The sequence below is a fragment of the Ursus americanus genome, chromosome 5 (genome assembly GCF_024610735.1).
Source record: "Ursus americanus isolate L20-20 chromosome 5, mUrsAme1.1.p, whole genome shotgun sequence".
NCBI classification, from domain to species: domain Eukaryota; kingdom Metazoa; phylum Chordata; class Mammalia; order Carnivora; family Ursidae; genus Ursus; species Ursus americanus.
The window spans coordinates 33,205,718-33,229,268 of NC_142131.1; the positions used below are offsets into that span (position 1 = coordinate 33,205,718).

Here is a 23,551-nt window from a genome sequence, read left to right on the forward strand (position 1 = left end):
GTTAATACATTCAATATGAATAATATAGATTAATTATATGAAGCAAAAAACCCACTTTTTTCTTTATGGCAAAGGACTTAAGTTAAATTTAGACTAAAGGGCTTAAGATATAATTAGTTTAGTTCTGGCATTTCAGCTATGCAGGGTAATTAATATAGGACCAAAAAAACCCATTTTCCTATCTTGAGGGTTTGGCGAAAAGGAGGACCAAATTGAACTCACTCTCAAGGTAAACCTGCATGCAAAAGGCTTGCCAGGAGGGATCTTGCCACCCTAGTCTGCTAGAATAAGGATTGGAAAATCTGACTAAATGCAAAGATTCTTCATGAAATACACTAAAAAACAAAGTATGATGACCCCTTATTAGCATATGTCACCAAAGCAAAAAGGATACAAGAGTATTCACCTGAGATAAAACTTGTATCTGAATATTCCATAACTGAGTAGACAAAGCATTTCAATAGAGGAAAGTCAGTTGAAATTATTTTAAAATATACATCTGATCCTATTTTACAATATATGCAATTTAAGCAATTCAGATCAATGAAAAAGTCTTAACAAAAAAAATCACAGTGTTTATCAATATGTTAATTACAAAATGTATGCTACTTATTTTGTTTTTAAGATGTAATGGCTTGGTTAAGTGTCTTAAAATCTATTCTTCTGAAACCTAACTTGCGTCACAAAATCAAGTAGCAATAATGTAAAGCATCAGAACTGGCTCTTAAAGATTATTTACATGTTGATTATTTTGGGAAATAACCAACTAAAAAATATAAAAAAGTGATTTTTTTTTACACAGTATGAAGTTATTAAAGAGATTAGACAATACAAAAAGCAAAATTCTTTCCTGAATAAATGAATTCTGTGGCACTAAGTTCACTCGCTAATGGACTGACTACAACACTGAACTGCCAAACATGCATTTAAATTATATTAAATACACTTTCTGTTTCCAACTTAGGTTGATCAGCAGCTTTTGTTCTGTTAGAATCCTTCAAAGAGAGAAGCTCGAACAGGAAAAAGAAGGCATATATAAAACAGTAAACACTGACCTCCTGAGGTTCCTACAACATAAAAATATTCAAGTAGAAAATCTACATCACTTAGCAGCGGCTATTTCCGTAGTTGAGCACACTAACAGCACTTTAGTGTGTAAGGAGCAGATGAAGTAAGCCGTGCTTTAAGCATGCCAAGAGGCAGAAACACTGGAATGTAACAAAGACAAACACAAGTTCATAGACATTCAGTCAACATTCAAAACTATTAAGACTACACCACAAGAATTAAGTTGCTTTATATATATCCCATGATGTATTAAGTTTTATCAGAATAATAAATGCTAAATCAGAGCTTACCTCAAAAGATAACTTAAATGGCTTCTGCAAATTCCTATGCTATACTATGTATCTGAAATATAAATTAGGGAGAAACAATAACCTGGGGGGGGGGGGGACACAAAAAACCCAACCCAATCAGGTTGCCAGTCATTATTTACCTAATTTTACTTTCCATTTTTAAATTAAATTTCCTTTTAATTTAAAAACAGTTAAGTGACTACAAAAATGGGCACATTATTATGTTATCTGCTTAGTGGAAAACCAATTTTTAATCAAATGAGTGACAAATTGCTTTCCGGTCAATATAGAATTGTCAATCACAGGTCCAGATAACTTTACTTAAGGTTGTTTTTATATGTCTTGTTTTAGTAAAGTGTTTAGAGAAGAATTTTGCCATTTCTTTCAACTTAAATTTTACTTATTCCAGAATATTAAGGTATCTCCCATATTAATTCTAAAAAATATTTGAAAAACTACCGACTATCACTAGGATTTAAGGATAAAATAGCTACTCTAAATCAGGTTTTGGAGACTATGAAGCAGATTTTGAGCTCCCAGTGAAGCAAGGTACTAGAAAGCAAAATGCTACATACCCTTTGGATCCAACTTATAATTTAAAAACAAAACAAAACTGGACATTGTAAAATAGGATTTAATTTCAGGCTCTACAGACTGAAATTTGCAAAGCCAAAGTAGAGGAAAAAAGGTGAAAGAACATGTTTAAAAAAATACACACATAAACACACACACACACACACACACACAATAACAAAAACCTTTTCTGCATGCTACCATGCATCTGAAATTTTTTGAAACGGTATTTTAAAATTCACACGCATACAGCTCAAACTTCAGTGCAATGGCTGTATCATTCAACACCTTTAGAAGAACAGAACCATGCAAAGAGGAGCAACTGCTTATAAAAATGGTTATTCAGGATTTATTCTGCAATGCAAAGGTGACAAACTAAAATATAAAAAGGTTGTTATGGCTTAACATTTTGTTGCAGATTAAATATGCAGCATTGAAAAATGGAAAGGTGTGGCTTCATCTCTGACCAGCAGAGTTAAAAAGAAAAATCTCTCCATTTTCCTTCATCATCATGGGATACACTGTTCAGGCAATCCAAATTAATAAAGACTTGCACTTTCATATGGACACAAGATCAAGTGTACCAGTTAGGTTTTCACATTCACAGTATATAAGAAAATACACATGGAAGGAAAAGTAAAGGGTTAACTTAACAAGGATTTATTCACAGGAATACATGTAAGTAGAGAAAAATAACAGAAAAGCTAAACAAATGAAATGAAGAGGATCCAAACCAACTTTCACTCTGTAGCTTTTTACTTGCACCCTGTGTGCATATATCTAGGGCACAGAGGGCCACCAACATGCGCCAATACAGTGTAGGAACCCTGCATTACATCCATTAACTTAAACATATCTTTAAGATCATGCTTTGAACAAAAAAAGAAAGCTTAGAAGGCAATATGTTGAGTGGGAATAAACATTGAAATATAGCAATCATGTCTTCAACTTCTACAATTGTCTTTATGTGCCAACTAACATTTATGCAGCCTCTTACAGATCTTTTACCATGTATTTTAAGTTTTAGAAGTTTTGATAAAATCACTAGTAGTATATAACCATGCAGAAAGCACATCACACTGACAGCACAGAGGCAAAGATTTTGCACAGGTATATCAGCTTTCCACATTGTGCAGGTTACACACAATACAATATCAATCTTATTCCTAACAAGATCCTAAAAAGATATTTCAAGGCCTAGCTGTAAACTACAGTACTTTATATCTATATTCTTAATAAAAATAAAAAACCCACAAATCTTAAAAAGGAATTTTAAATGCAGGGCTATATTGAATTGGTAAACTGCAACACAAACTGGCGCAACAGAGGTAAATGAATACCAGTCTCACTCTACGTGATGCAAGCATGCTACTTTCCCACTAAGTTAAAGTACTTTCAACCACTATGAGCCAGAATGCATGCCTGAACCTTAAACTGCACTTTAAAAAGAACATCTTGGCCTAGAAATTAAATCTAATGAAGTACAACCATCAAATTATATCCACTACATTAATGTTTTAATGCAAAATCAAGATGTCAATCTTTAGTCTGATATGCCCAACCCCATTTATTCCTCCCTCCCTGCCCACCCCACAAAGGTAAAAGGAGTGACTCATTTGGCATTTCACAGGGTGCTTCATTGTTTAAATTTGTTTTGTTTTATTTCCAACTTTTTTTGGGGTACCTTAAATTGTAACTTCCAAGAACCTGCTTCTACTATGGGTAGGCAAGCTGATTTTAATTCTATTAGCTTCGTTTGTGTAGTTCTTCATCAGCATGCAAAAACAAGGCCCCAACATGTGGGAAAATTTATAAAAATATTTAAATTAAGGGAAAAAAAAAAGCTTCTTTACTGTTTGTAACCCCCATTCTTAGGTTTCCTTTATTGTGCGCTATAGAATTTTTCCTCTTTCTTATCCCTATGCATCATTTATGTGGTTCTTGTTTTGGTACAATTCCCCATAATATTCCAGGATGTACTGTTTTGTGAGTAGACTGAATAGGTTTTGTTTTTTTTTTTGTTTTTTTGTTTTGTCTTTTTGCTTCTTCACATCCAGTGCGGAGTTGTAATTGGAGACAGATTTCCACCCACAAAGGCTCCAGATGTTAAAACGTTTCCCAACATCGACTTAATACAGTGACGGCAACACCTCCCTCCCGCCCCTCCCAGTAGGGTTGGGATTGTACTGTATTCCCTACTGGTTTACCCTTCCCCCCTGTAAAGGGTAACATTTTCCCTGGGTGCAGAGGCTCCCTCATAGTCTCCAAGACTGAAGGACCTGTAAGAAAAGAAAACAAAACAAATTTTATATTTTAACAACTGTTTCTCTTAAAGACAGTGAAACAAAAAATTAATCAAGAAAGCTACCTCTAGGTAGAGAAAATGAGAAACTAGACAAACTGCCTAAGATCATGCTAGCAGTCACTGATAATGCATGTTGCTACCCTCTGCTATGGCTTTCAACGGTCATCTGCACCAGACGTGAAAAGTGACACCAAGCTGGGGACATGCAGAGAGACGTGTGGAGCACTACATTATATTGATGAAATTTAGGTGGATGCCTTGCAGGATGCTCTCAATCTAATTCTTTATCCCCCCTTTGCATAATGGGCTCCAATGGGAATTGGTTATTCCTCACTTGTTTAACAAGCTGCCCTATTTTTTTCAAAATCAAGTAACACTATAAAATAACCCTTTACTCGGTGAGGACAAAAACATTATTTACTTATTTTTGCCAATATGCCCACTATTAAGCAAACCAAAAGCCTAATCTATTGAAAAATAAAGGAACATTACTTATTGTTGGCTGTCTGGTGTTCGAGCTCAGGAGGCACTAAAGATGTTCACATCGCACGAAGGGTGCTACATTACTATAGCAAAAAGTAAATTTTAACGTCTCCTTTCAGATGTTCCTTATTAGTAATTCTTCTGACCCTATCCTACTCAGTCATTTCCTATGTTCTCAGACCTTTTGATTTTCCTGTTAAGGACCTTTTCAACACTAGCAGTGTTAATTATAAGCACATTAAGAAATAAAATCAGATCACTAGGATATCGTAACCAGTGCCCGACAGTGGTCCTTTCACAACAAATATCGACTAACCACGCATGCCAAACACTGGACATTTAAGATTAATGTGAATTTACAGAGGACGATTAGCCCATCTGTGGGAAAGTCCAAGCAGCACATTTTCTCTGCCTCTGAAAAACGGCAGGAATTGAAGATAGTGATCCACTTTTATGTCTAATTAGGAAACAGGTAATTACTTCATGCCTCGTCTTAGAACATGATCAACTCAATAAATTCATAACTGGTATCTGATAGAGATCATAGAAGTTAATAAACCTGAAAGTGCTGAAGACTCAGCTCACTGTTGTTATCTTTCAGGCCTAGATGTTAAGAGCCATTTTCATCCATTATAGTCTCATGATTTAACATAAAGACAATTAAGCACTTTTTCAAAACGCTAAAGCCACTAAACAGCCCCAAGTATTCAAAACTACAGGGGGACAATACCCAAAGGCCTCTGAGATATTCCAGAGGCTGCCAGTCTATTTTTACTGCCTTGTAGGTTACACAGCATGGATGCGGAAATCTCTTCAGGTTTAAATTCTAGCTCACAGTAAATAAGCAAGAGAGCAAACTAAAACTCCAACAGAAAAGATAATTAAATTAAATTTGGTGGACATCTTCTGGACACACATTGAGTCCACTCTCTGGCCCTCCAGTCAAGTATGTCTCAGTTCATGTCCAGAACCTAAAGAAGTGTATCCTTGTTCACTGTAATGACCCATATTCCTAACACTTATTGAGCCGCAGTATACTAAGTTCTGGCACTACATATAGTTTACTATTTAATCTTCAAAATAACTCAATGAAGGAACTGAAGCTATGAGATCAGGATTGTTAGTTTGACTTTAGTACAGAAAAATTGAAGGAACAAGAGTCCAAATGGACTTACCCCACTACTATCCCAAATCCAAACAGACTTGTCCACTGTCCATTTTAAAATATAGTGCAAGGTTACATGGTAAGTGCTCAATAAAACACATGTTGAAAAATAAGTATTAAATATTCCTGTCTACTGAGCTCAAAACTAGTTGCAATTCTAGCAGGCTTTTCTCTAAAGGTCACAACACAGAAGTCCTTGATTTTTCAGAGACTATAAATTCACGTTTCAAAATAATGTTTACTCTGCCAGAGTGAATGTGGATGACTTCTTACAGGGCAAAAATTTTAAAAACTGGGATTAGTTTGTTGAGTAATCCAACTAGCATACCAACTTGGTTTTCTTTTTGCTCAGGATTCAAAGTAGAACCATGCATTTTACCTTGCTTGCTAGTTTCTAAAACAAAAAACAAAAAAAACCCACAAACCTCTAGTCTTAGGTAATTTTAAATTTCAAGTCTAATATAAACACGAGTTTTATTCAACCTCTGCAGAAAACATATAGCTTTAAGTCTACTCAGTAATTTTACATTGCAGACCTAAGTTTCTTTACCCTGAAAAACTCCCACAAACATCTTACAACTTACCCCTAATTATGGGACTGCAGCTTAAGTGTATGAGATTAAACACCGTAAAAAGCTGCAAGACGCTCTTTTAAGGGAAGCGGAAACTGGTCAGAGAAACGCCTCCAATTTTCATCCCCAACTTGATTTTTAAATCCATGAAGGATCTGCAAAAAGTGAAAAAATCATTAATCGATCACTAACAAGAGAAAAAATTCCAATCTGCATAGCTTCTGAAATAAAACACTTAATTGACTTTTTCTAAAATTTTAACCGTTTTAAATAAATGATTCTCAAACTTTGTTGGATTCTATACCACTACATGTCTTCCCTAAAAGCACCTCATAATATATTCTAAACCTTGCTTTGAAAAGTTTAGAATTCAAGCAAGTATCCTAGTAACAGATGTATGCTAAGCCAACTCTGACCTAATACTAATGGACAACAAACAAAAAAGTACAGAATTCATCCAAGGGATAAAATTTCTATATCGCATTAAGTCTTTTCAAACTGGAATTATACAAAGCTTTATGTTCATGTCTGCAATACACGTGACTAATTTTAATATCAGAGGATTCAAATGGGTAACAACATTTTATTTCTTATTTTGTTATAGTTGAATACTGACTGGAATTAATCCAAAGGGACACTACAAAAACAAAGAACTACACAGATTTAATCCCTGAGGAAACCACTTCAGATTTACTTTGTTCAACAGTTGACATTATACTCCAAATCTCAGCCAGCCATCTTTGAAAATATATACTATTTTGGAAAGGTGGGATAATGGGACCACATCAATCAGTGGTATTGCTTGAGAAATTATTTTTGAAGTGTGTGCTCTATTGATATGGAGTCACTTGCTGTACCTCAAGAAAAGACCAAGCCAACTTCTTTGCCAAGAACAAGGGATATGGATGGATATATATAGCCAAGAGTCTAAGTTTCATATGAAATACAAAAATAATTTAAACTTTCCAAGCAGTGTTGTAATAGTCTCAAGATGTTTATCATGAAGGCTTTAAAGTTAGTTACCTTACCTTACAGAACATGTCTCTCAGATCATCTTTTGGGTTAATCCACGATGCAACAGCATCACAAAAAAATATAAAATCCTATAACAAGCAGGAAATACACCGTAGATTGGTACTTGTCAAACACAGCAAAACATACCTATCACTACAGAATTCTACCTCAAAAAAAAAATTTTTTTTAAATCAACTATGATAAGGAATTATAAAACACTGGCTGTCCCTATTACTCCACCATCAAGGAACCTCTACTCAATTCAATTTACATTGGAATTTAACGTGCTTTTGTATTTCTTTTTTACATCACAGAACCCCAGCCTAGTAAATATTTAGCACCAGCAATGGAAGTACCAAATGAGCAGCGATTTAAAAAACCTTCATTTACTGAATTAAAGAAATACATAAATTCAATAATCTCACAGTTCTGACTGGCCTAGAAATAATTTAAAGGTAGCTACGTACATGCCAAATAAGCTTGATTTGAAGCATAGGAATTAACAGATCTAAATTTCAGACTGAAACTTAAAGAAAATGACCAAAAGCTAGAAGGAAAACTAATTACGTAGTTAATAATACCTAACTCAACCCAACCCAGTGCAAACAAAAAATCCAATGCTCCGTTACTAGAAAAAAACCTGGGTTATTCTCATTACAAGAATAAGGTGACAAAAGGTACATGCAGCATTAAATGTTTCATTTAAATATTTTTCAATCTTGACTATCATACTGAAACAGCAGTTCAATACAGAGCATTTAAGATATCGCTTATGTTCTGATATGTTAACTATTTAAAATTTTACTATAAAGTCAGAGAACTTTCTTAATTTCAAAATTTACTGACTGAAGTATGTGCAGAAAACACATAATTAAGCAAATAAAATTCCAAGAGCCTGAGGTTCATGGTTTATTCAAATTATGATTCTTTGTCTTCCAAATATCAAAGTCTGATGTTAGAAATTTAAATTATACACCTATCGACAATTTGTGATTAAAAATTTAAACATAAAAAATGTAACTTAAGATGTTTTCTTTTAACCACATCCAAGTAAGATATGTAAAAAGCAGAGATTTCTACCAACTCTTAAGCTGGTAGTGATTTAATGACCAAATACATATGTGTTACTTTCACGGTCTTAAAATGTTAATTCAAAAACAAACAGAACAATAAAATCCTGACGGGAAAATGCTTCTTCTTAATATAATATACACTGCATCAGATAACCCTAGAACATATATTTAAGACGACACAAAGTTCGTAAGTATTGAAAAAAACAGGAACTTAAATGCCAGGAGGTTATTTTGCAACTAGGGACTATTTCCAAAGATAGTACTGGTTTGTTTTCATACTAAGCTACTGTTTTACAAATGTGAAATTAGGGGCGCCTGGGTGGCACAGCAGTTAAGCGTCTGCCTTCGGTTCAGGGCGTGATCCCGGCGTTATGGGATTGAGCCCCACATCAGGCTCCTCCGCTATGAGCCTGCTTCTTCCTCTCCCACTCCCCCTGCTTGTGCTCCCTCTCTCGCTGGCTGTTTCTATCTCTGTCAAATAAATAAATAAAATCTTAAAAAAAAAAAAACCAAAAAACAAATGTGAAATTAGTCAAAAGATTTTTTCCGTTTCTAATTTGTAAGTTTTCAATACCTATCACTACATTAATTTGAATTTTATAAGCTGGTAATTAGCAATGTTTCTAAACGAATTAACAAACAACGCAGTCATTAACACAAGACAGGCAGTATCAAAGAGTATTAATTACAAGATGTTCAAAGCTTGTATCTCCTGGAAACAAAAGGTTATTTTCTTGAGAACATCTCCCATACTTTCTTACAATTCATCTGCTGAGCAACCTGGGATACTTAACCTAGAGTTCCACAGCCTGCATTTTGTTCATTTCATACACACGGTGTCAACCAACATGTTCCTCTGTTTTGTGTGTCTTGCAAATTGACACTTGGATCCAGAGGTTATCTGATACTTTTGCCAAATAATTTCTTTAAAATGCTAAAAATGTCCAGATACTATCTAAACTAAAACAGAAAACAAAGAGGAATACATCCTAAACTCTCCAAGTTAAAGCAGTTTCAATGGTTAATTCAGTATTCTATTTCGTTCACTACTGAATTTCTAAGTTTAATTCTAAGTTACAGAAAGTAACCTACTACTTGAGTCACTCTCTTAAGTGCAGATATCTGGAAAGTCAACAAACTGATATTCAACAAAAGGAAGCACGTACAAAGCAAATGTGGATGAAAGATGCTCGGGCTTAATTCAAGGCAAGCATATAACTTTGGTATCCTAACGTGCTATTTATTTCATGACAAAAAAAGATTCGGGAAGTCATAAATAGGCATTATCATTTCAAAATATTAAGAAGTATACAACTTTTATAAAAACATAATTTGTTTTTCTTATCTTTGAAAAATATGTAATATATGTGATACTTTCATAATTAAAGTGTTAAAATAATTCACCCTTTAAAGTTTCATTATTCAGAACATTAGAAGTTTAAAAATCTTTACGATGTCTTACTTGGATTACTCCACTGGGATTCACACTGATCATGGTACAAATCCCACGAAATGCTGAATCCTTTTCCTCATTGTCCCTTATGTTTCTCAGAGAGGTGCACCTATTAAATTATAGAATTGAGATTAGCATTTAAGTAAAAAGCAGGTTCAATCACAATACTAATGGACAGTATTTAATGGAATAAGCACCACAGTATAGACAATGTTTAGATTCAAAGAATTTTCATAAAGCTTAAATTTCTCATTCTTCCTGCATGTTTGGCCCATCTAATCTCAATGTAGTGGAAGCCTTGAAATTCACATTTTCTTATTAATAGACTGCATTTATAAAATGGACAGTTGACTTTAATCTCCCACTTAAACTACTAATGAGGTTGAGCCAAGAGTAAATTACAAATTTTTAAAATTGTATTATGACTTATATTCCATTAAACACTACTAAAAATGACTTGAAAGATTATCAATTTAAAGAAGCAGAACATAGGATATACTGCCACATTATAAACTATTATTACACAACTTATGGTGTAGATGTTTAACTTTAACATTAACAAGCAAATAAGGTTTTTATACATAATTTAAACATGTATTTCTTAATGCAATCCAAGTTTTCAAATTAATTCTAAAAAAGAAACAATGCAAAAACCTAAATTTATAGAATTTGCATGCATCTTTATTTTACTGGTGGATATTTAAATGCTTTTCATGTATAATCAAGCTTTTTAACACAGCAAGCATGTGACAATCTTATCCCATGCATCAATTAGTCGTTAGCCACAACATAAAATAAATATACATGACGATGCTACTGAAAAACCTCACAAACCTGATAGGACAAGATTAGTCACATGGTTGGCAATGATTAAGGATTGTGATTTTTGTAACCAACTGAAAATATATCTAAAAGTGAGATAGAAAGAGAAAGAAAGAGTGAAGAAAAATGAATTAAAAAAAAAAGATTGAATAATACACACCAGGGTCTTATAAACTGCTGTAGCATGGGGGCCACCTCTTGAGGACAAACGTAACCAAGACGACCAATTGTTATTGCTAAGGTAACGCAATCACGGTTATACACCACCAAACGCCAACCAAGACATGAGCAAATGAGGGGGAAGGAGAAAAAATAAAGAAAAAACAACAAATAACTCAGAAACAGAAACCAACAGAATTTGTGTATGATAATAAACATAAGATTTCACCAGTGCTGTTTATTACCACCCCCTAAAATAAGGGGCAGCAACATATATGGCATACTCTTGGAAAAAGGAAAACAAAAGGAATTAAAAAAACTTTAAAGATTGAGAGAACACCAAAAACCATGATGAATCGCTTTTCTCGCTCAATCAAGTAAGAAGAAATTCTGTTAATAAAAAGATGAGCGATTAAATGCATGATTTAGAGATTCTCCATTCAAAGCCAGTTGAAATTTCAGAATTTAATAATGAAATCTATGTTTTTCCCCCAAGAAATATTAGTAAATGTGAATGATTACATTTCTGAATTGTTTACTCAAACACAGTTCTCAGAAGTTAAAACAGTTAAAATTTCTTTACTTCTCTAGGTCTTTTTAAATAAGTGATTTCCAATCTTTCAAAATCACCTAGGAATTTAATCGGAATTTAGGTAGTTTTGTTTGTTAACATTTCTAAGACAAACCAGTGGACCATCTGTTGCCTGGTATCAAAATCAACCATCACACTTTAGGTGCTGCAGTATGCACCGAATGAATGAATTGGAAAATTGCTGTGCTGTGTCAAATTCCATTCCAATTAACCGCTGATGGTGATGATATTGGTAACAACTCAGATATTAGCCCACTAATTTCACAAACCATATTTGACATGAAGGAAGTTTACAGTCCACTGTAATGATGTGAAATGTGGACGAAAGGAACAAACAAATAATCTGTCTTTGCTATAAAAGGCATAGCACAAAATAGATAAGACATACTGATCACATGCTAATATTTTACTTAAAAATTTCGAAGTGGGAATTACTCAAACATATTCACCATCAAAATTCAGGAAGTCCTTAAACTTACGAAGAGCTAAAAGAAGTTGCAACTCAGAACTGCATTCTGCAATTCAAAGGTACATACATATAAATACATTTATACACAACGGGAAAAAAAAATACAAACAGAAAACAAACCATAAGGTGCTTTAATGGTGTTCTCTCAAAAACTTACAGGTTAACCTTTCATAAAAAAAAGGGTGGGGGGGGTAAAGAAAAATGTTTAAGGATTACTTGAAGCAAACTACACAGATAATACTAAAATCCAGCAGAATCATATGAAGCAAGAGAAAGAAAACCTATGTTCAAAAGACACAAACTATGCAACATTCTCATTAAACAGGCAAGTATGAACAATCCAATGAAACATGCGATAAAGCAGATGATGGTCCATTGAAAAAGTTCAGTGTAGGATATACTAATTGGAAAAAGAGCAAATAACTGCATACACTAAGGAATTGGCTTTAAGAAAACAGTAATTAAGTTGCTAAAATCTACAGACATTAGCCACTGACAATGGTTTTGTAATGAATAGCCCCCCTTTTGGATAAGGAATAATGGAAACATTTTCTGCAGCCACTTGTGATAAGATTAATTCAGCGAATCCCAAGTGTTTTTTCAATCATATCAATTTAATCTGTCAACTTGATGGGCATTACCAACTACTCTACTGGTTTAGAGTAGAATCATACTTGGAATATAAACTTATAAATAAAGCCAATTTGTTAAAGGAACTGTCTAACAAATTCGCAAGCTGATATCCCACAAGAAACTTTAATATACATTACATTCAACATTTATTCGCAGTTATGCATTCACATTTAAAAATAAATAGGAAGTTTCTTTAGGTTCAACAGTAATTTTATAATGGCAAGTGTTCCAAATCTGAATGTCATGTATAGGTACTGCATTCTAAAGAGATAAAAACCTGACGAGATTTCATAACCATCCTAATACATAGATTTTTGTACTTTTCATCAAGAAAATCTAATTCACTTTATGATTATAAACAGTACCCATACAGCCAAACAGCTATATAACTGTTTAATTCAAAGATTTCCTTCCATACCAATAAACATATCAACTTTAATCACATTAAAATATAAACTTTCTATAATTAAAGAATACAAAATTAAAATGCCTTTGAAAGCAAATTTCCTTATTTAGAAGACCTTATTTTAATCTTTGTCCAGTATTTCCGTAAAACCTCACTGACTATGAATGTATTTACTGGAATTATCTTACTTATATAAAGAAAAAGATGTGCCCGATTAAACAAAATTCACATCTTTTATCATTATTAACAAAAATTGGGGAGGGTGGAAAGAAATCACCCTGAAATGTGTTCTATAGTATGGAAGGTACTCTTTAATATCAACATGCTCTCTATAAATGCAAAAGAGAAACAAGCCTCCTGAATAAAAATCCCACAAGGTACTGCCTAAGTTCTCAATTTGAAGGAAAATATACAATGAAATACAAAATACACATGCCATTTTTAACCAATTAGCCCCTATAGCGATGTTTATTTTTGGCCACAATTTTATAGACTAAAAAAAAAAAAATTACTTCCCAGCTGCCAGTTACTCTGAATTAATATAAAATTAAAATTCATATTGTTCAATAGTTATTTTAGCTGGGGTCCATTTTAGGGAGTATTAAAACACATAAAATAGGGGAGAAGTGTTTTTGAAAGTCTCTGAAAATTGGTTATGCAATACAGTTAAAACAGTACATATGATTACTAAAATCTCAAACAGCTGTTAATAATAAGCTGGGTTTCTAAAGCTAGCTTTGCTTTGGTTTCTCTACGCATCTTAACTTTAAAAGGCAAATAGTTTTCTCTTCACCATAACAGTTCAGTCATGTGGTACCTGTATTCTCTAACAACGTCTTTGGTGTGTTGGGTCTGTTAATGATTTCTACAAGCTGGTGCAACACCATAGGAATATAAGGCTGCATCTCTATACCTAAATCACCCCCAAAAGAGAAAACAAAAGAGAAAAATTTTAATGTTAAAATATTAACATAAAATACTTTGCTTGCTCCCTTTATTAACTGTGACATGTTAGTAATAAATATATATGGATAAAACTCATTTAAGTTAAAAAGAAAAAGCAATTACAAAAATACTAAGGCATCTAAAAATTTACAGTGCTTTTAAAGGGGAGAAAGATCTTACCCATTTGAATGGAGATTTCTCCAATTGCCCATGTGGCATTATTGCAGACTGAAATGAACTCTGGATTTAGGTTGGTTCCCAATATAGGCATGAAATCAGCTAGAAAAAAAATTTTTTAACAACTATGTAGTAAGCTTTTCAACAGCAGTGTATTGTGCTTTAAAGGAAATCTATTAGGTGGAAACTGAAATCTAGGCGAGAAATAACAATTTTTAAAAGGTTTTGATAATATTTAATTTTGAGAAAATGAAAAAGGCATTATCTGGCCACTGAACTTTCTATGAAGTAGACCAGGAAACATCAAGTTTCAGTCTATTTAAGGTGTCATTAAAATGAGTTCGTCAGAGTAATCGCTCTTGTCATCAGAGGGAGAAAATTCAAAATAAAAATGAGGAAAACATGATACAACTTTCTTCAAAGCTAGTTTTTCACACACACAATTTTTTTTTTTTTTTAAATCAATGATTTTGGCTTTTAAAGTAACTTTGACTTTAGTGTTCAGATTGTGGTCTCTAAATATCATTTTCCACTTAAAAGGACTGAGGGCTCTCAGAGAAATGTCTCATTGCAGGTTGAAGGCAGGAAATGTACAAAACAAGCCTGAACTATTTTGTCATACCAGGAAGGACTAAGGAGCCAATTTGATTAAGCTCCCACTGCCAGTGGTAGGACAACTTGAGCATCATGAATTCATACTGACACTCAAAAAAGAACCAAACACAAACAAAAACTGAACTCTGAAACACAATATAGATACCTGTGGAAGATGCGGGGAATCAATTCATTATTTTTGAAAACTGGTAAACAAAGAGAAAGAGTCAAGTAATTATCCTGCCTCCCCTATATGGTTTGTACCTCACGGTAATAATACACTGGCATGAGAAATGTCTCTATGTATATATTCTCAGTTAAGTCAAGAATTAGAATAGTATCCTTTTTTTAAATCCCCATTAAGTTAGTAGATTTATTTATTTTTTTGAAGATTTTATTTATTTGAGAGCTAAAGCAAGAGAGATCACAGAGGGAGAAGCAAACTGGCCACTGAGCAGAGAGCCCGATAGGGGACTTGATGCCAGGACCCTGAGATCATGACCTGAGCTGAAGGCAGATCCTTTACTGAATGAGAGACCCAGGCACCCAAGTCAGTAGATTTAAGCCAGGGTTTCTAAATCTCAGCAATACTAATAATTTGGTCCAGATCATTCTGGCATGGGGGGGGGCACGCATGAAGGGTACTGTATCATGCACCATTTGATGTTTAGCAACATTCTTTGCGTCTACCTACTAGTTATGAGTAACACACCCCAGGGTTAAACAAAATGTCTCCAGACACTACCTAATGTTTGGGGCTCAAGGTGTTAAAATTGCCCTGGCTGAGAAACCCTGATCTAGAAAATAATCATCATGGTTGAGAACATAAAAAAAGAAGAAAGATAACTAGACACAGTGTACCTCCTGAAGAAGATACACATGGTTTAAAAAGTCTTAAAGAAAGAAAACCCTTCGTACAAGTTTGAATTCATAAAAACTAAATCAGGTGGTAGGTATTGGTAGAAGAACCTTCTCATAAAATAAGAATTCATTACACTTTCATTTAGAGTAGTTAGGCTTAAACTTGAGGGTTTAATATAGCATAATTAATGTTATTATTCCAAGTTCAGAAATACAGTTGTTATTTAAAAGCACAACTGGGAATTGGGTGAAGTTAGTCAAAGGGTACAAACTTCCAATTTTAAGTCTTGGGGATGCACTGTACGACATGGTGAATATCATTAACAACACTATATTGTGTATTAAAAGTCTTAAAAGTTCTCATAAGAAAAAAAAATCTTTTAAGTACATGAGGTGATGGATGTTAACTAAACTTATTGTGATTTTGCAATATATATACCTACATCAAACTATGTCATACACCGAAACTTACACAATGTTCTATGTCAATTGTATCTCAAACAAATTGGGGGGGGGAGCCAAAAAACCCAAAGTACAACTGTATCAAATGAGAAAACCATTTCAGGTCCATGTTTTAAACCGTGGTCCACTAAATTGTGTATCGTAAGAAACTAGCATCCAAAACGTTGGGATATAGCAATCAAAGAAAACCAAAAACCCAATTAAATCCATGATTTTGAGAGCAATTCAGTTTACGTTATTCAAGGAATCCCTTATTACTGTCACAAAAGGCTAAGACAAATGCTGTAATATTAAAACAAAAACAAACCATTATTTACTTTTAAAGTAAATTGTTTGAAAAGTTTCATATGATATCTGAAAAAGTATGCTGGTTTATGAGGAGGACTATTACTTCTGGGTACCTCTAACCCCCCCAAAAAAGAGGCTGCTCAAAAATTACCAATAAACTAGCATATGGTACTGAGGTTTCACAGGTGGGTGTCCTTCACACTAAGTTAACACTTTTCCAGCTCTTCTCGAGTCATACGAGTGAGTGCCTCATGGGCTGCTCAAGTGATTATGAATTCAAAGGAGCGAGGGCATTTCCATCCTACATGCTTCACTCAGAGCTGCCTTAACTAGCAGAATGTACATTTATAAATGTTGGTATTCCATGACATTTCAGTTTAATAATACAGAAATATAACTGATGTAAAACTAATGTTACGCACATCATAGCAGTAGGAAATATTCATACCTATACAAGGCTTAACATGCTGAAAGCAAGCTTTCGTCAGGTCACCTAACAGGGCGAAGGAACTCTGTCGAACTTCCGGCATTTTATCCTACAAGGAATAAGAAGAAATTAACCCCAATGTGACACAGAGAATCAGGTTTTAATACATTTTAATTAAACAAGTCTCACCTGCATGCACTGATACATTAGTGTTAGAATGTTACTTCGGGCTACTAGTTGTTCGATGTTGCCTCCAAGTCCTTCAGCTAGGCCGCTGAGTAAATCCAGAGCCACTATCATAAAATCTTTATCAGGAGCCTCATATTGATCTGGTTGAGCATTGTTCAGCTGAAATTAGACAAAAGTATTAAAAACCTTACTTCAAATCAATTAGGTGAAAAAATTTGTATATATTATGTCTATCCTTAGAAAAATGTTTGTGATGCCAAGGAGGGTAGAAATAAATATTTTTAAAAAAATACCATGGCTTGTGCAAGAGTCTTCTGTACTAGGTTTACACAACGCTGGTACACGGGTTCACAGTATGGAAGGAAACCAGACTGCAGGGCTGTGGCAACTGAAGATAGGCACTAGAAAGAATAAAGTACACGTGTAAATTTCTGGATATATTTAAAATTATGATAAATACTTAAGAGCGTACTCAGTAAGTTTCTGGTCATTTATGAGCCCGCTCTACTATTCTACAATAACAGGTTATCTTTTCAGACCGCTCCTCTTTGCCACTCATTGCTGTTAAGTTTGCTGCTGGTAAAGGAACGTTTCCTCAAAAGTTTCTGTAATGAACATTATCCTTAGAGAACCAGATTAAGTATTACATATGCTTAGTTTTTCATCAAATATAGCAGAATTTGTTTATCCTCTCATCCTGCTCAAGGATATGCGTGGACTTTTAACGGGCATATTCTGAGCCCCTGCCTGAAAGCAAATCTATTTAATCATAATGGTTTTTCTAGTTTTGTTGGGCCCAGAATCAGCCATTGCTTAGTCATGGAAGTTTTTCCTTCTCTGGCTAGGGACAAACCATGGCAGAAGTGATGATCCCTGAAATGATAGGGGAAACAAGAATGACAATGATTGAAATGGCTCTACCAGTATAAAGTCATTTAAGTTTTCATATTTGATTCCACGTTCAGTAATTTAAATAACATACCAACTGTCAAACCTCAACCTGGACAGAAAGGGTATGAAGCAAAGTCCCTCCCTTATTAGCACCAAGACTCAACGCTACTTCACATTTGACTATATGTGTGTATACATATAGATATATAACACATAAAATAATCTGAACTGTATTAATTGTCATGCATAGCTATGTATCTATATAAAGAAATGCAATTAAATATAGGACATATATATGTTGCTATGGAAAGATCTCCAAGATAACTGATTATCACTGAAGCAGAGCAGGTGAGAAAACATGTAATATAATCCTTTAATGACCTCAGGAAAAACAAAACAAACAAAACAAAAACCAACCAACTTAACACATCTATTATGGTTTTTCTATTTAACAATATTTCTTAGTATGGATGTAAAATAATTAAATCAGGGCAGTTACACACTTGTTCAGCATTTTAACAGAAATGGTTCAAAATGTACATCTATTAACATTTTGCTTATCACATATTCCCACATTTTCTATCTACACATGTGTTTCTGATGAAACACACTATTCGATTAACTAAAGGTTACCAGCTTAGCATACCTCAAGTAAAGGGAAGAGATCTTTATCTTCATCCTTTAACATGTTCCATTTCTGGATCAGTGGAGGCATTAGCATCTGAATATATTCCTATTTGTGAAAAACACATAAAGCTCCACTATCATATGTAAACAAGTCCATTTTGGGTCTATGAAAATTAAAATCCGTTTAGAGTAATTGTGTAAAATCATTACAGAATGCATTTTAAGACTCAGTCTGCTCTACTCAGCACCTTTAAAATTTTTATTTTCTGCTTTTATAGAATCTTGTTCTATTTTTAAGTCCTCTTATATCCTTTTTGAAATTAAATGTACACAAATACAACACCACCCAAAAATTATTTGATCATAATCAGGGATAATCTGTGTAAGTTTTACTCTGAATTTCTTCAGTCCTGGAGCTTGTAACATGTAGTATGGTCCTTGCTGTACACTATGTTATAAATGACAGGTAAACTTACAGAGGCATTTGTATAAGAAGATTCACGATCATTTAAGTGTCTTTATATTTAAACTTTAGTATACACAAATAATTAAATACTAAATAAACAATAGTAATCATGTAAACAAGGGGCACAGATTCCAAAGGGTCTAACACATTCAGAAAAACACTCTCCACCCCCTTCCCACAAAACAAAATCAACCAACATGAAAGCAAACCCACAAACCAAGTGTCCTGCACCAAATTTTAAGTATAACTTCTAAACACAATTTTTTTTAACTTTTCATATAGCAATCATAAACATGTAATCTATTCTTCTGCTGGGAATTTTGAGCCTGAAATTCTATTATTTAAATCCTATTTAAACAAATCCAATTCCATCATCATCTTCTTAACCTTACTAAAAACAGAGTTTGGATCCTTACCCATACATACTTCTTCTACACCACTTTTCGGCATTTCTAACTTATTATCCCAATTACTAATTGTCTTATCTTAGTGTATATTCCCATACCTCTAAGTTCTAGTGAGAAAACAAAGATGTCTAGATGTGGTACTCTAAAGCTTTAATATTTATGAAGCGGTAGATAAAAATACTTGGAATTAAGTAAAAGCTGAAACCCACATGTAAGACCTTTGTCTTCCTTTTTCTAAGTGTTGGTGCATTCATGTGATATGCTGGTATGATTTCCACACCAAGAACATATCTACTTTTAATACTATGTAGAAAGTAAATACACTTGCTGACTTCTTAAGATCTACATTCTTAAAGTAGCCAACACTAAATGTTTGTATCTCTCCAATTTCATTTCCAAATATGTTAACCTTTTGACTGTAAATATGGTACATATTTTTTTCTTAATAGTTAATCACAGATACTCACTGGTTTGTTTAAATGATGTCCTACTGAATCTGCTAAAGTTCCTATGGCATCATAAAGAATGAGCAGGTTCTTATGCTGGTATTTACTAAATGCGAAGACCAAGGTATCAAGTATATAAGCAAGGTAAGGAACAAGTTCCGTACAAGCCTCCTCTTCTAAGGTAGCAAAGGCACTACAGTTAAAAAAAAAAAAAAAAAAAAAAAGAGGGGGGAGAGAGAGATTATTACTGCTGCAGTTTATCATACAGGTAGGAAACTAAGTCTACAGTATATAGAACATCTATTTACACTGTATATGCTTATCTCCTGACCTCACCATACCAGAGGCTTATTTTTATTATTTCTTCCCCATTTCCTATCACTTCTTTCAAAGAGGCTGTCACCTATGGGCATTTGCTTCACTACAATAGTAAAATCTAAATCTGTTGGTGGTTTTTTTTTTTTCTTTCTTTTAAAAAAGATTTTATTTATTTATTTGACAGAGAGACAGCCAGCGAGAGAGGGAACACAAGCAGGGGGAGTGGGAGAGGAAGAAGCAGGCTCCCAGCAGAGCAGGGATGTTGCTGGTTCTTATATTTAGTCATTCAACAAATTTAGCACAGCGTCATGACCTCCTAAGTGTTTCTCTTAGCAGGAGGGGGAAATGGGATGATGCAGGTGGCCAAAGGGCACAAATTTTCAGTTACAAGAATAAATTCTGAAGATCTAAAGTACAGCACGGGCACTATAATTAATAATACAGTGTTGTATATGTGAAAGTTGCTGAGTGTAGACCTTAACCATTCTCACCACACAAAGACTTACGTCAACTATGTAAGGTGATGGATGTCTTAGCAAGTGATCTTGCTAACTGTTCCATAACATATGTTTATCAAGTCATCACACTGTATACTTTAAATATATGGATTATTTTTGTCAATTTTTCCTCAGTAAAGCTTAAAAATGGTGGTCTAAGTTCTACACCATACATTAGAATGCATGGTGTGTTTGTTATTACAAATTTGCCTTACGTATGGCTTACCTATTAAGACAAACACAAAAGGCAAACACTCCAGAGTCTGAGCAGTTACTTCAATTTAGGCCTACACTTGTCTGGACTCTTAAGGTGTACCTGGCTCTTCATTTCTAAAATTAAGGTTTGTATTATTTTCTGTTCTACCCACTCAGCAATTTCCTCAAATAATAGGCTTAAGCTATTTGTTAGTGAAAGCCCGGTCTTAAACTGTGAGCTCTTTATGTATTTCCTTTACAACACTTGCCATGAATTATAATTATATAGTTGTTTAGTATTCTATACTACCCTCTAAGTCTAAACACAGCATTTAATATATGCCTAATGACTAGTGAAGAGTTAAAACAAAAAAAAAACTTGCAGGAAACCAAACATAATCCGTATCCTCCCCTCATTTAAAAAAAAAAAAATGTAGTGCTATTAATACCAAAGCCCCTTTGGTTCAACGTTCTTTCATCTTATTAAGAATTAGAATGCTTTCAGGTATTTTTGCTTCACATCTGGTAAAGCACAACTCCACTTAAATTTATTTTCCTCTTTTTCAACAGCTATTTCTTCTTATTAACAAAGTCAACAGTAAAGCAATTCTAATAAAAAGTTAAGAGCTATAAATGTGTCAGGCCTTTTTAGAACACAAAGGTTTGTTTCAGAAAACTCAATATTTATAGTAATGAAAATAACTGCTGATCTAAAAACACAGACAGCCCCAAACTCAAACGACAGAGCAGCTACTGGAGGGGATTCACTAAGTGAAAGATGACTGAGTCATTGTGGGACTTCCTATGGAGCTGTGGTAGCTGACCTTTAACCTAATGATGTGAATCTGCTCAAACTTTGTTATCCCTTCAAGAGCAGGTCTGTGAGAATTAGGGTGAAGGAGAATTCTACAGTTATCACAACCATAGAGAAAAAAAAATGAGTTGAAGGAACAGCAAAGACGGATGCCTAGTTGACTCACATTTTGATTTATAGAATCATCAGGTAAAAACTACAGGTAATAAAAGTTTAATACCAATATTCCACCACAAAGCTGAAAATTAATTTCTCACTGAAATACCTATTCCCTTTCCCCATAATCAATAATGTTATGGATTTGTCCCACCTGCAGGCAGCTTCTTGTACTCTCTTGTTGCTGTCCAGGATTCGCTTTAGCAATTCTGTCATTAATGGCTTCAGGTACGTATCGGGGGGCTGGCTGACTACCCAATGTGCATAGCGGCTAAGAGTCCAGCACGTTATGGAACGCACAAGAGCCTTTTTATCAGAGAGGCACTGAATAAGGTGAGGAATGAGCTCAGGCAGGTATGGAATCATGCCTTGCATACAACCTGGAAAAAAAAGTAACAAATCTCTCACAAAATGCTAAGATTCAGTTAAAACAAAATTATTTCAGTTGAATACTAAACTGATAAATATAGCCATGAAAAATATTCAGATCAAAAAAATAGAAAAAATATTTATATTATCTCCACTGCAATAAATATTCTCTAATAAATAATCTGTTCCAAAATTTAAAAAAAGAAATGAAAGCTAAGTGCTCCTAAGTATCTTCTAGTAGGGTTAGGAAAGCTCATTTTACTTCTGCCAAACAAATTACGGCTTTCAGAAGTGCCTACAAAATAATTCAACTTCTTGTATATACAGGCCCATCTCCAAGACACAGTAACCCTTTATGGAGGTTGATGCGACTCTCCTACCATGTTTCTTACACTTACCAAAGGAGAAAATTATTTTTCTAGACTGATGCTTCTGACATCAGTCTTCTCATTGTGTTCCCTTTAACAGAAGCTTTTGTAAAATATCTCGGTGGGGTTAGAAGTAAGCCTACGGCTGTTTAATAACAGTTAACTGGTTCAAGGTAAAAACTTACCCTAAGGTGGATTTTGTTTTGTTAATTGCATTCTTTTACTGTGAGTGAGGCTGAGCATCTTTTCGTGTGTTTAAGGGCTATTTGTCTTTCCATTTTTGTTAGTTATCTGTAATATCATTTGCTAATGCTGCTACTTAGGTATCTTTCTTTTTTCCCAGTTCATTCCTTTTATTTTTTAATTTTTTAAAATTTAAATTCAATTAATTAACATACAATGTATTATTAGTTTCAGAGGTAGAGGTCAGTGATTCATCAGTCTTATATAATATCTGGTGCTCATTACATCACATGCCCTCCTTCATGTACATCATTCAGTGACCCCATCCTCCCACCTCCCCTCCAGCAACCCTCAGTTTGTTTCCCATGATTAAGATCATAGGACTTATGGTTTGTCTCCCTCTCTGATTTTGCTAAGACGGTTTTTGGATTTAAACATCTTTTTAAAGGTTAATGTAGATCATAGTGTCATCTATTCCACATAAGCAACAAAAGAGAGCAAAAAAGTATGTGAATTCCAAATTGAATCGTCTTTGCTTGTTAGAATAACATTTCTTAAAGTGGTCCCTCTGCATTTGGGCCTATTAAGGACTTCACAGTTCAGTTTTGACTTAGACTTACCTTCAGCAATTGCTCCTAAAACCAAGATGCCGGATTCTTTAACAACCCATTCATGATGAAAAAGTAATTCTTTCAAAAGGGGCAAAATGTGTGGCAAAAGCTCATCACGATACACATTTGCAAGAACATCTAGGGCAGCAGCAGAACATTTTCCTAAAGAAATATTTAATTCAA

At 34.0% G+C, this 23,551-nt stretch overlaps 1 protein-coding gene across 3 annotated transcripts in view; it reads right to left on the minus strand.

Moving 5' to 3' along the window:
* Positions 1-3,935: 3,935 nt before the first annotated feature.
* The window catches only part of TNPO1 (transportin 1), an 85,577-nt gene continuing 65,961 nt past the window's right edge, over positions 3,936-23,551 (minus strand). For 2 of the 3 annotated variants that reach the window (XM_045809771.2, XM_045809772.2), the window contains exons 12-25: positions 23,378-23,530; positions 21,992-22,217; positions 19,879-20,050; positions 18,558-18,644; positions 17,314-17,421; positions 17,021-17,179; positions 16,853-16,940; positions 14,203-14,301; positions 13,895-13,990; positions 10,979-11,054; positions 10,006-10,105; positions 7,485-7,559; positions 6,469-6,611; positions 3,936-4,210 (exon numbers count right to left, since the gene is read on the minus strand). In XM_045809771.2, coding sequence (XP_045665727.1) covers positions 6,504-6,611; positions 7,485-7,559; positions 10,006-10,105; positions 10,979-11,054; positions 13,895-13,990; positions 14,203-14,301; positions 16,853-16,940; positions 17,021-17,179; positions 17,314-17,421; positions 18,558-18,644; positions 19,879-20,050; positions 21,992-22,217; positions 23,378-23,530 — 1,547 coding nt within the window. In that variant the 3' untranslated portion in view covers positions 3,936-4,210; positions 6,469-6,503. Of the gene's footprint in view, positions 4,211-6,468; positions 6,612-7,484; positions 7,560-10,005; positions 10,106-10,978; positions 11,055-13,894; positions 13,991-14,202; positions 14,302-16,852; positions 16,941-17,020; positions 17,180-17,313; positions 17,422-18,557; positions 18,645-19,878; positions 20,051-21,991; positions 22,218-23,377; positions 23,531-23,551 lie in introns of those variants that run through there. The other variant, XR_015724475.1, reaches the window with a different exon arrangement.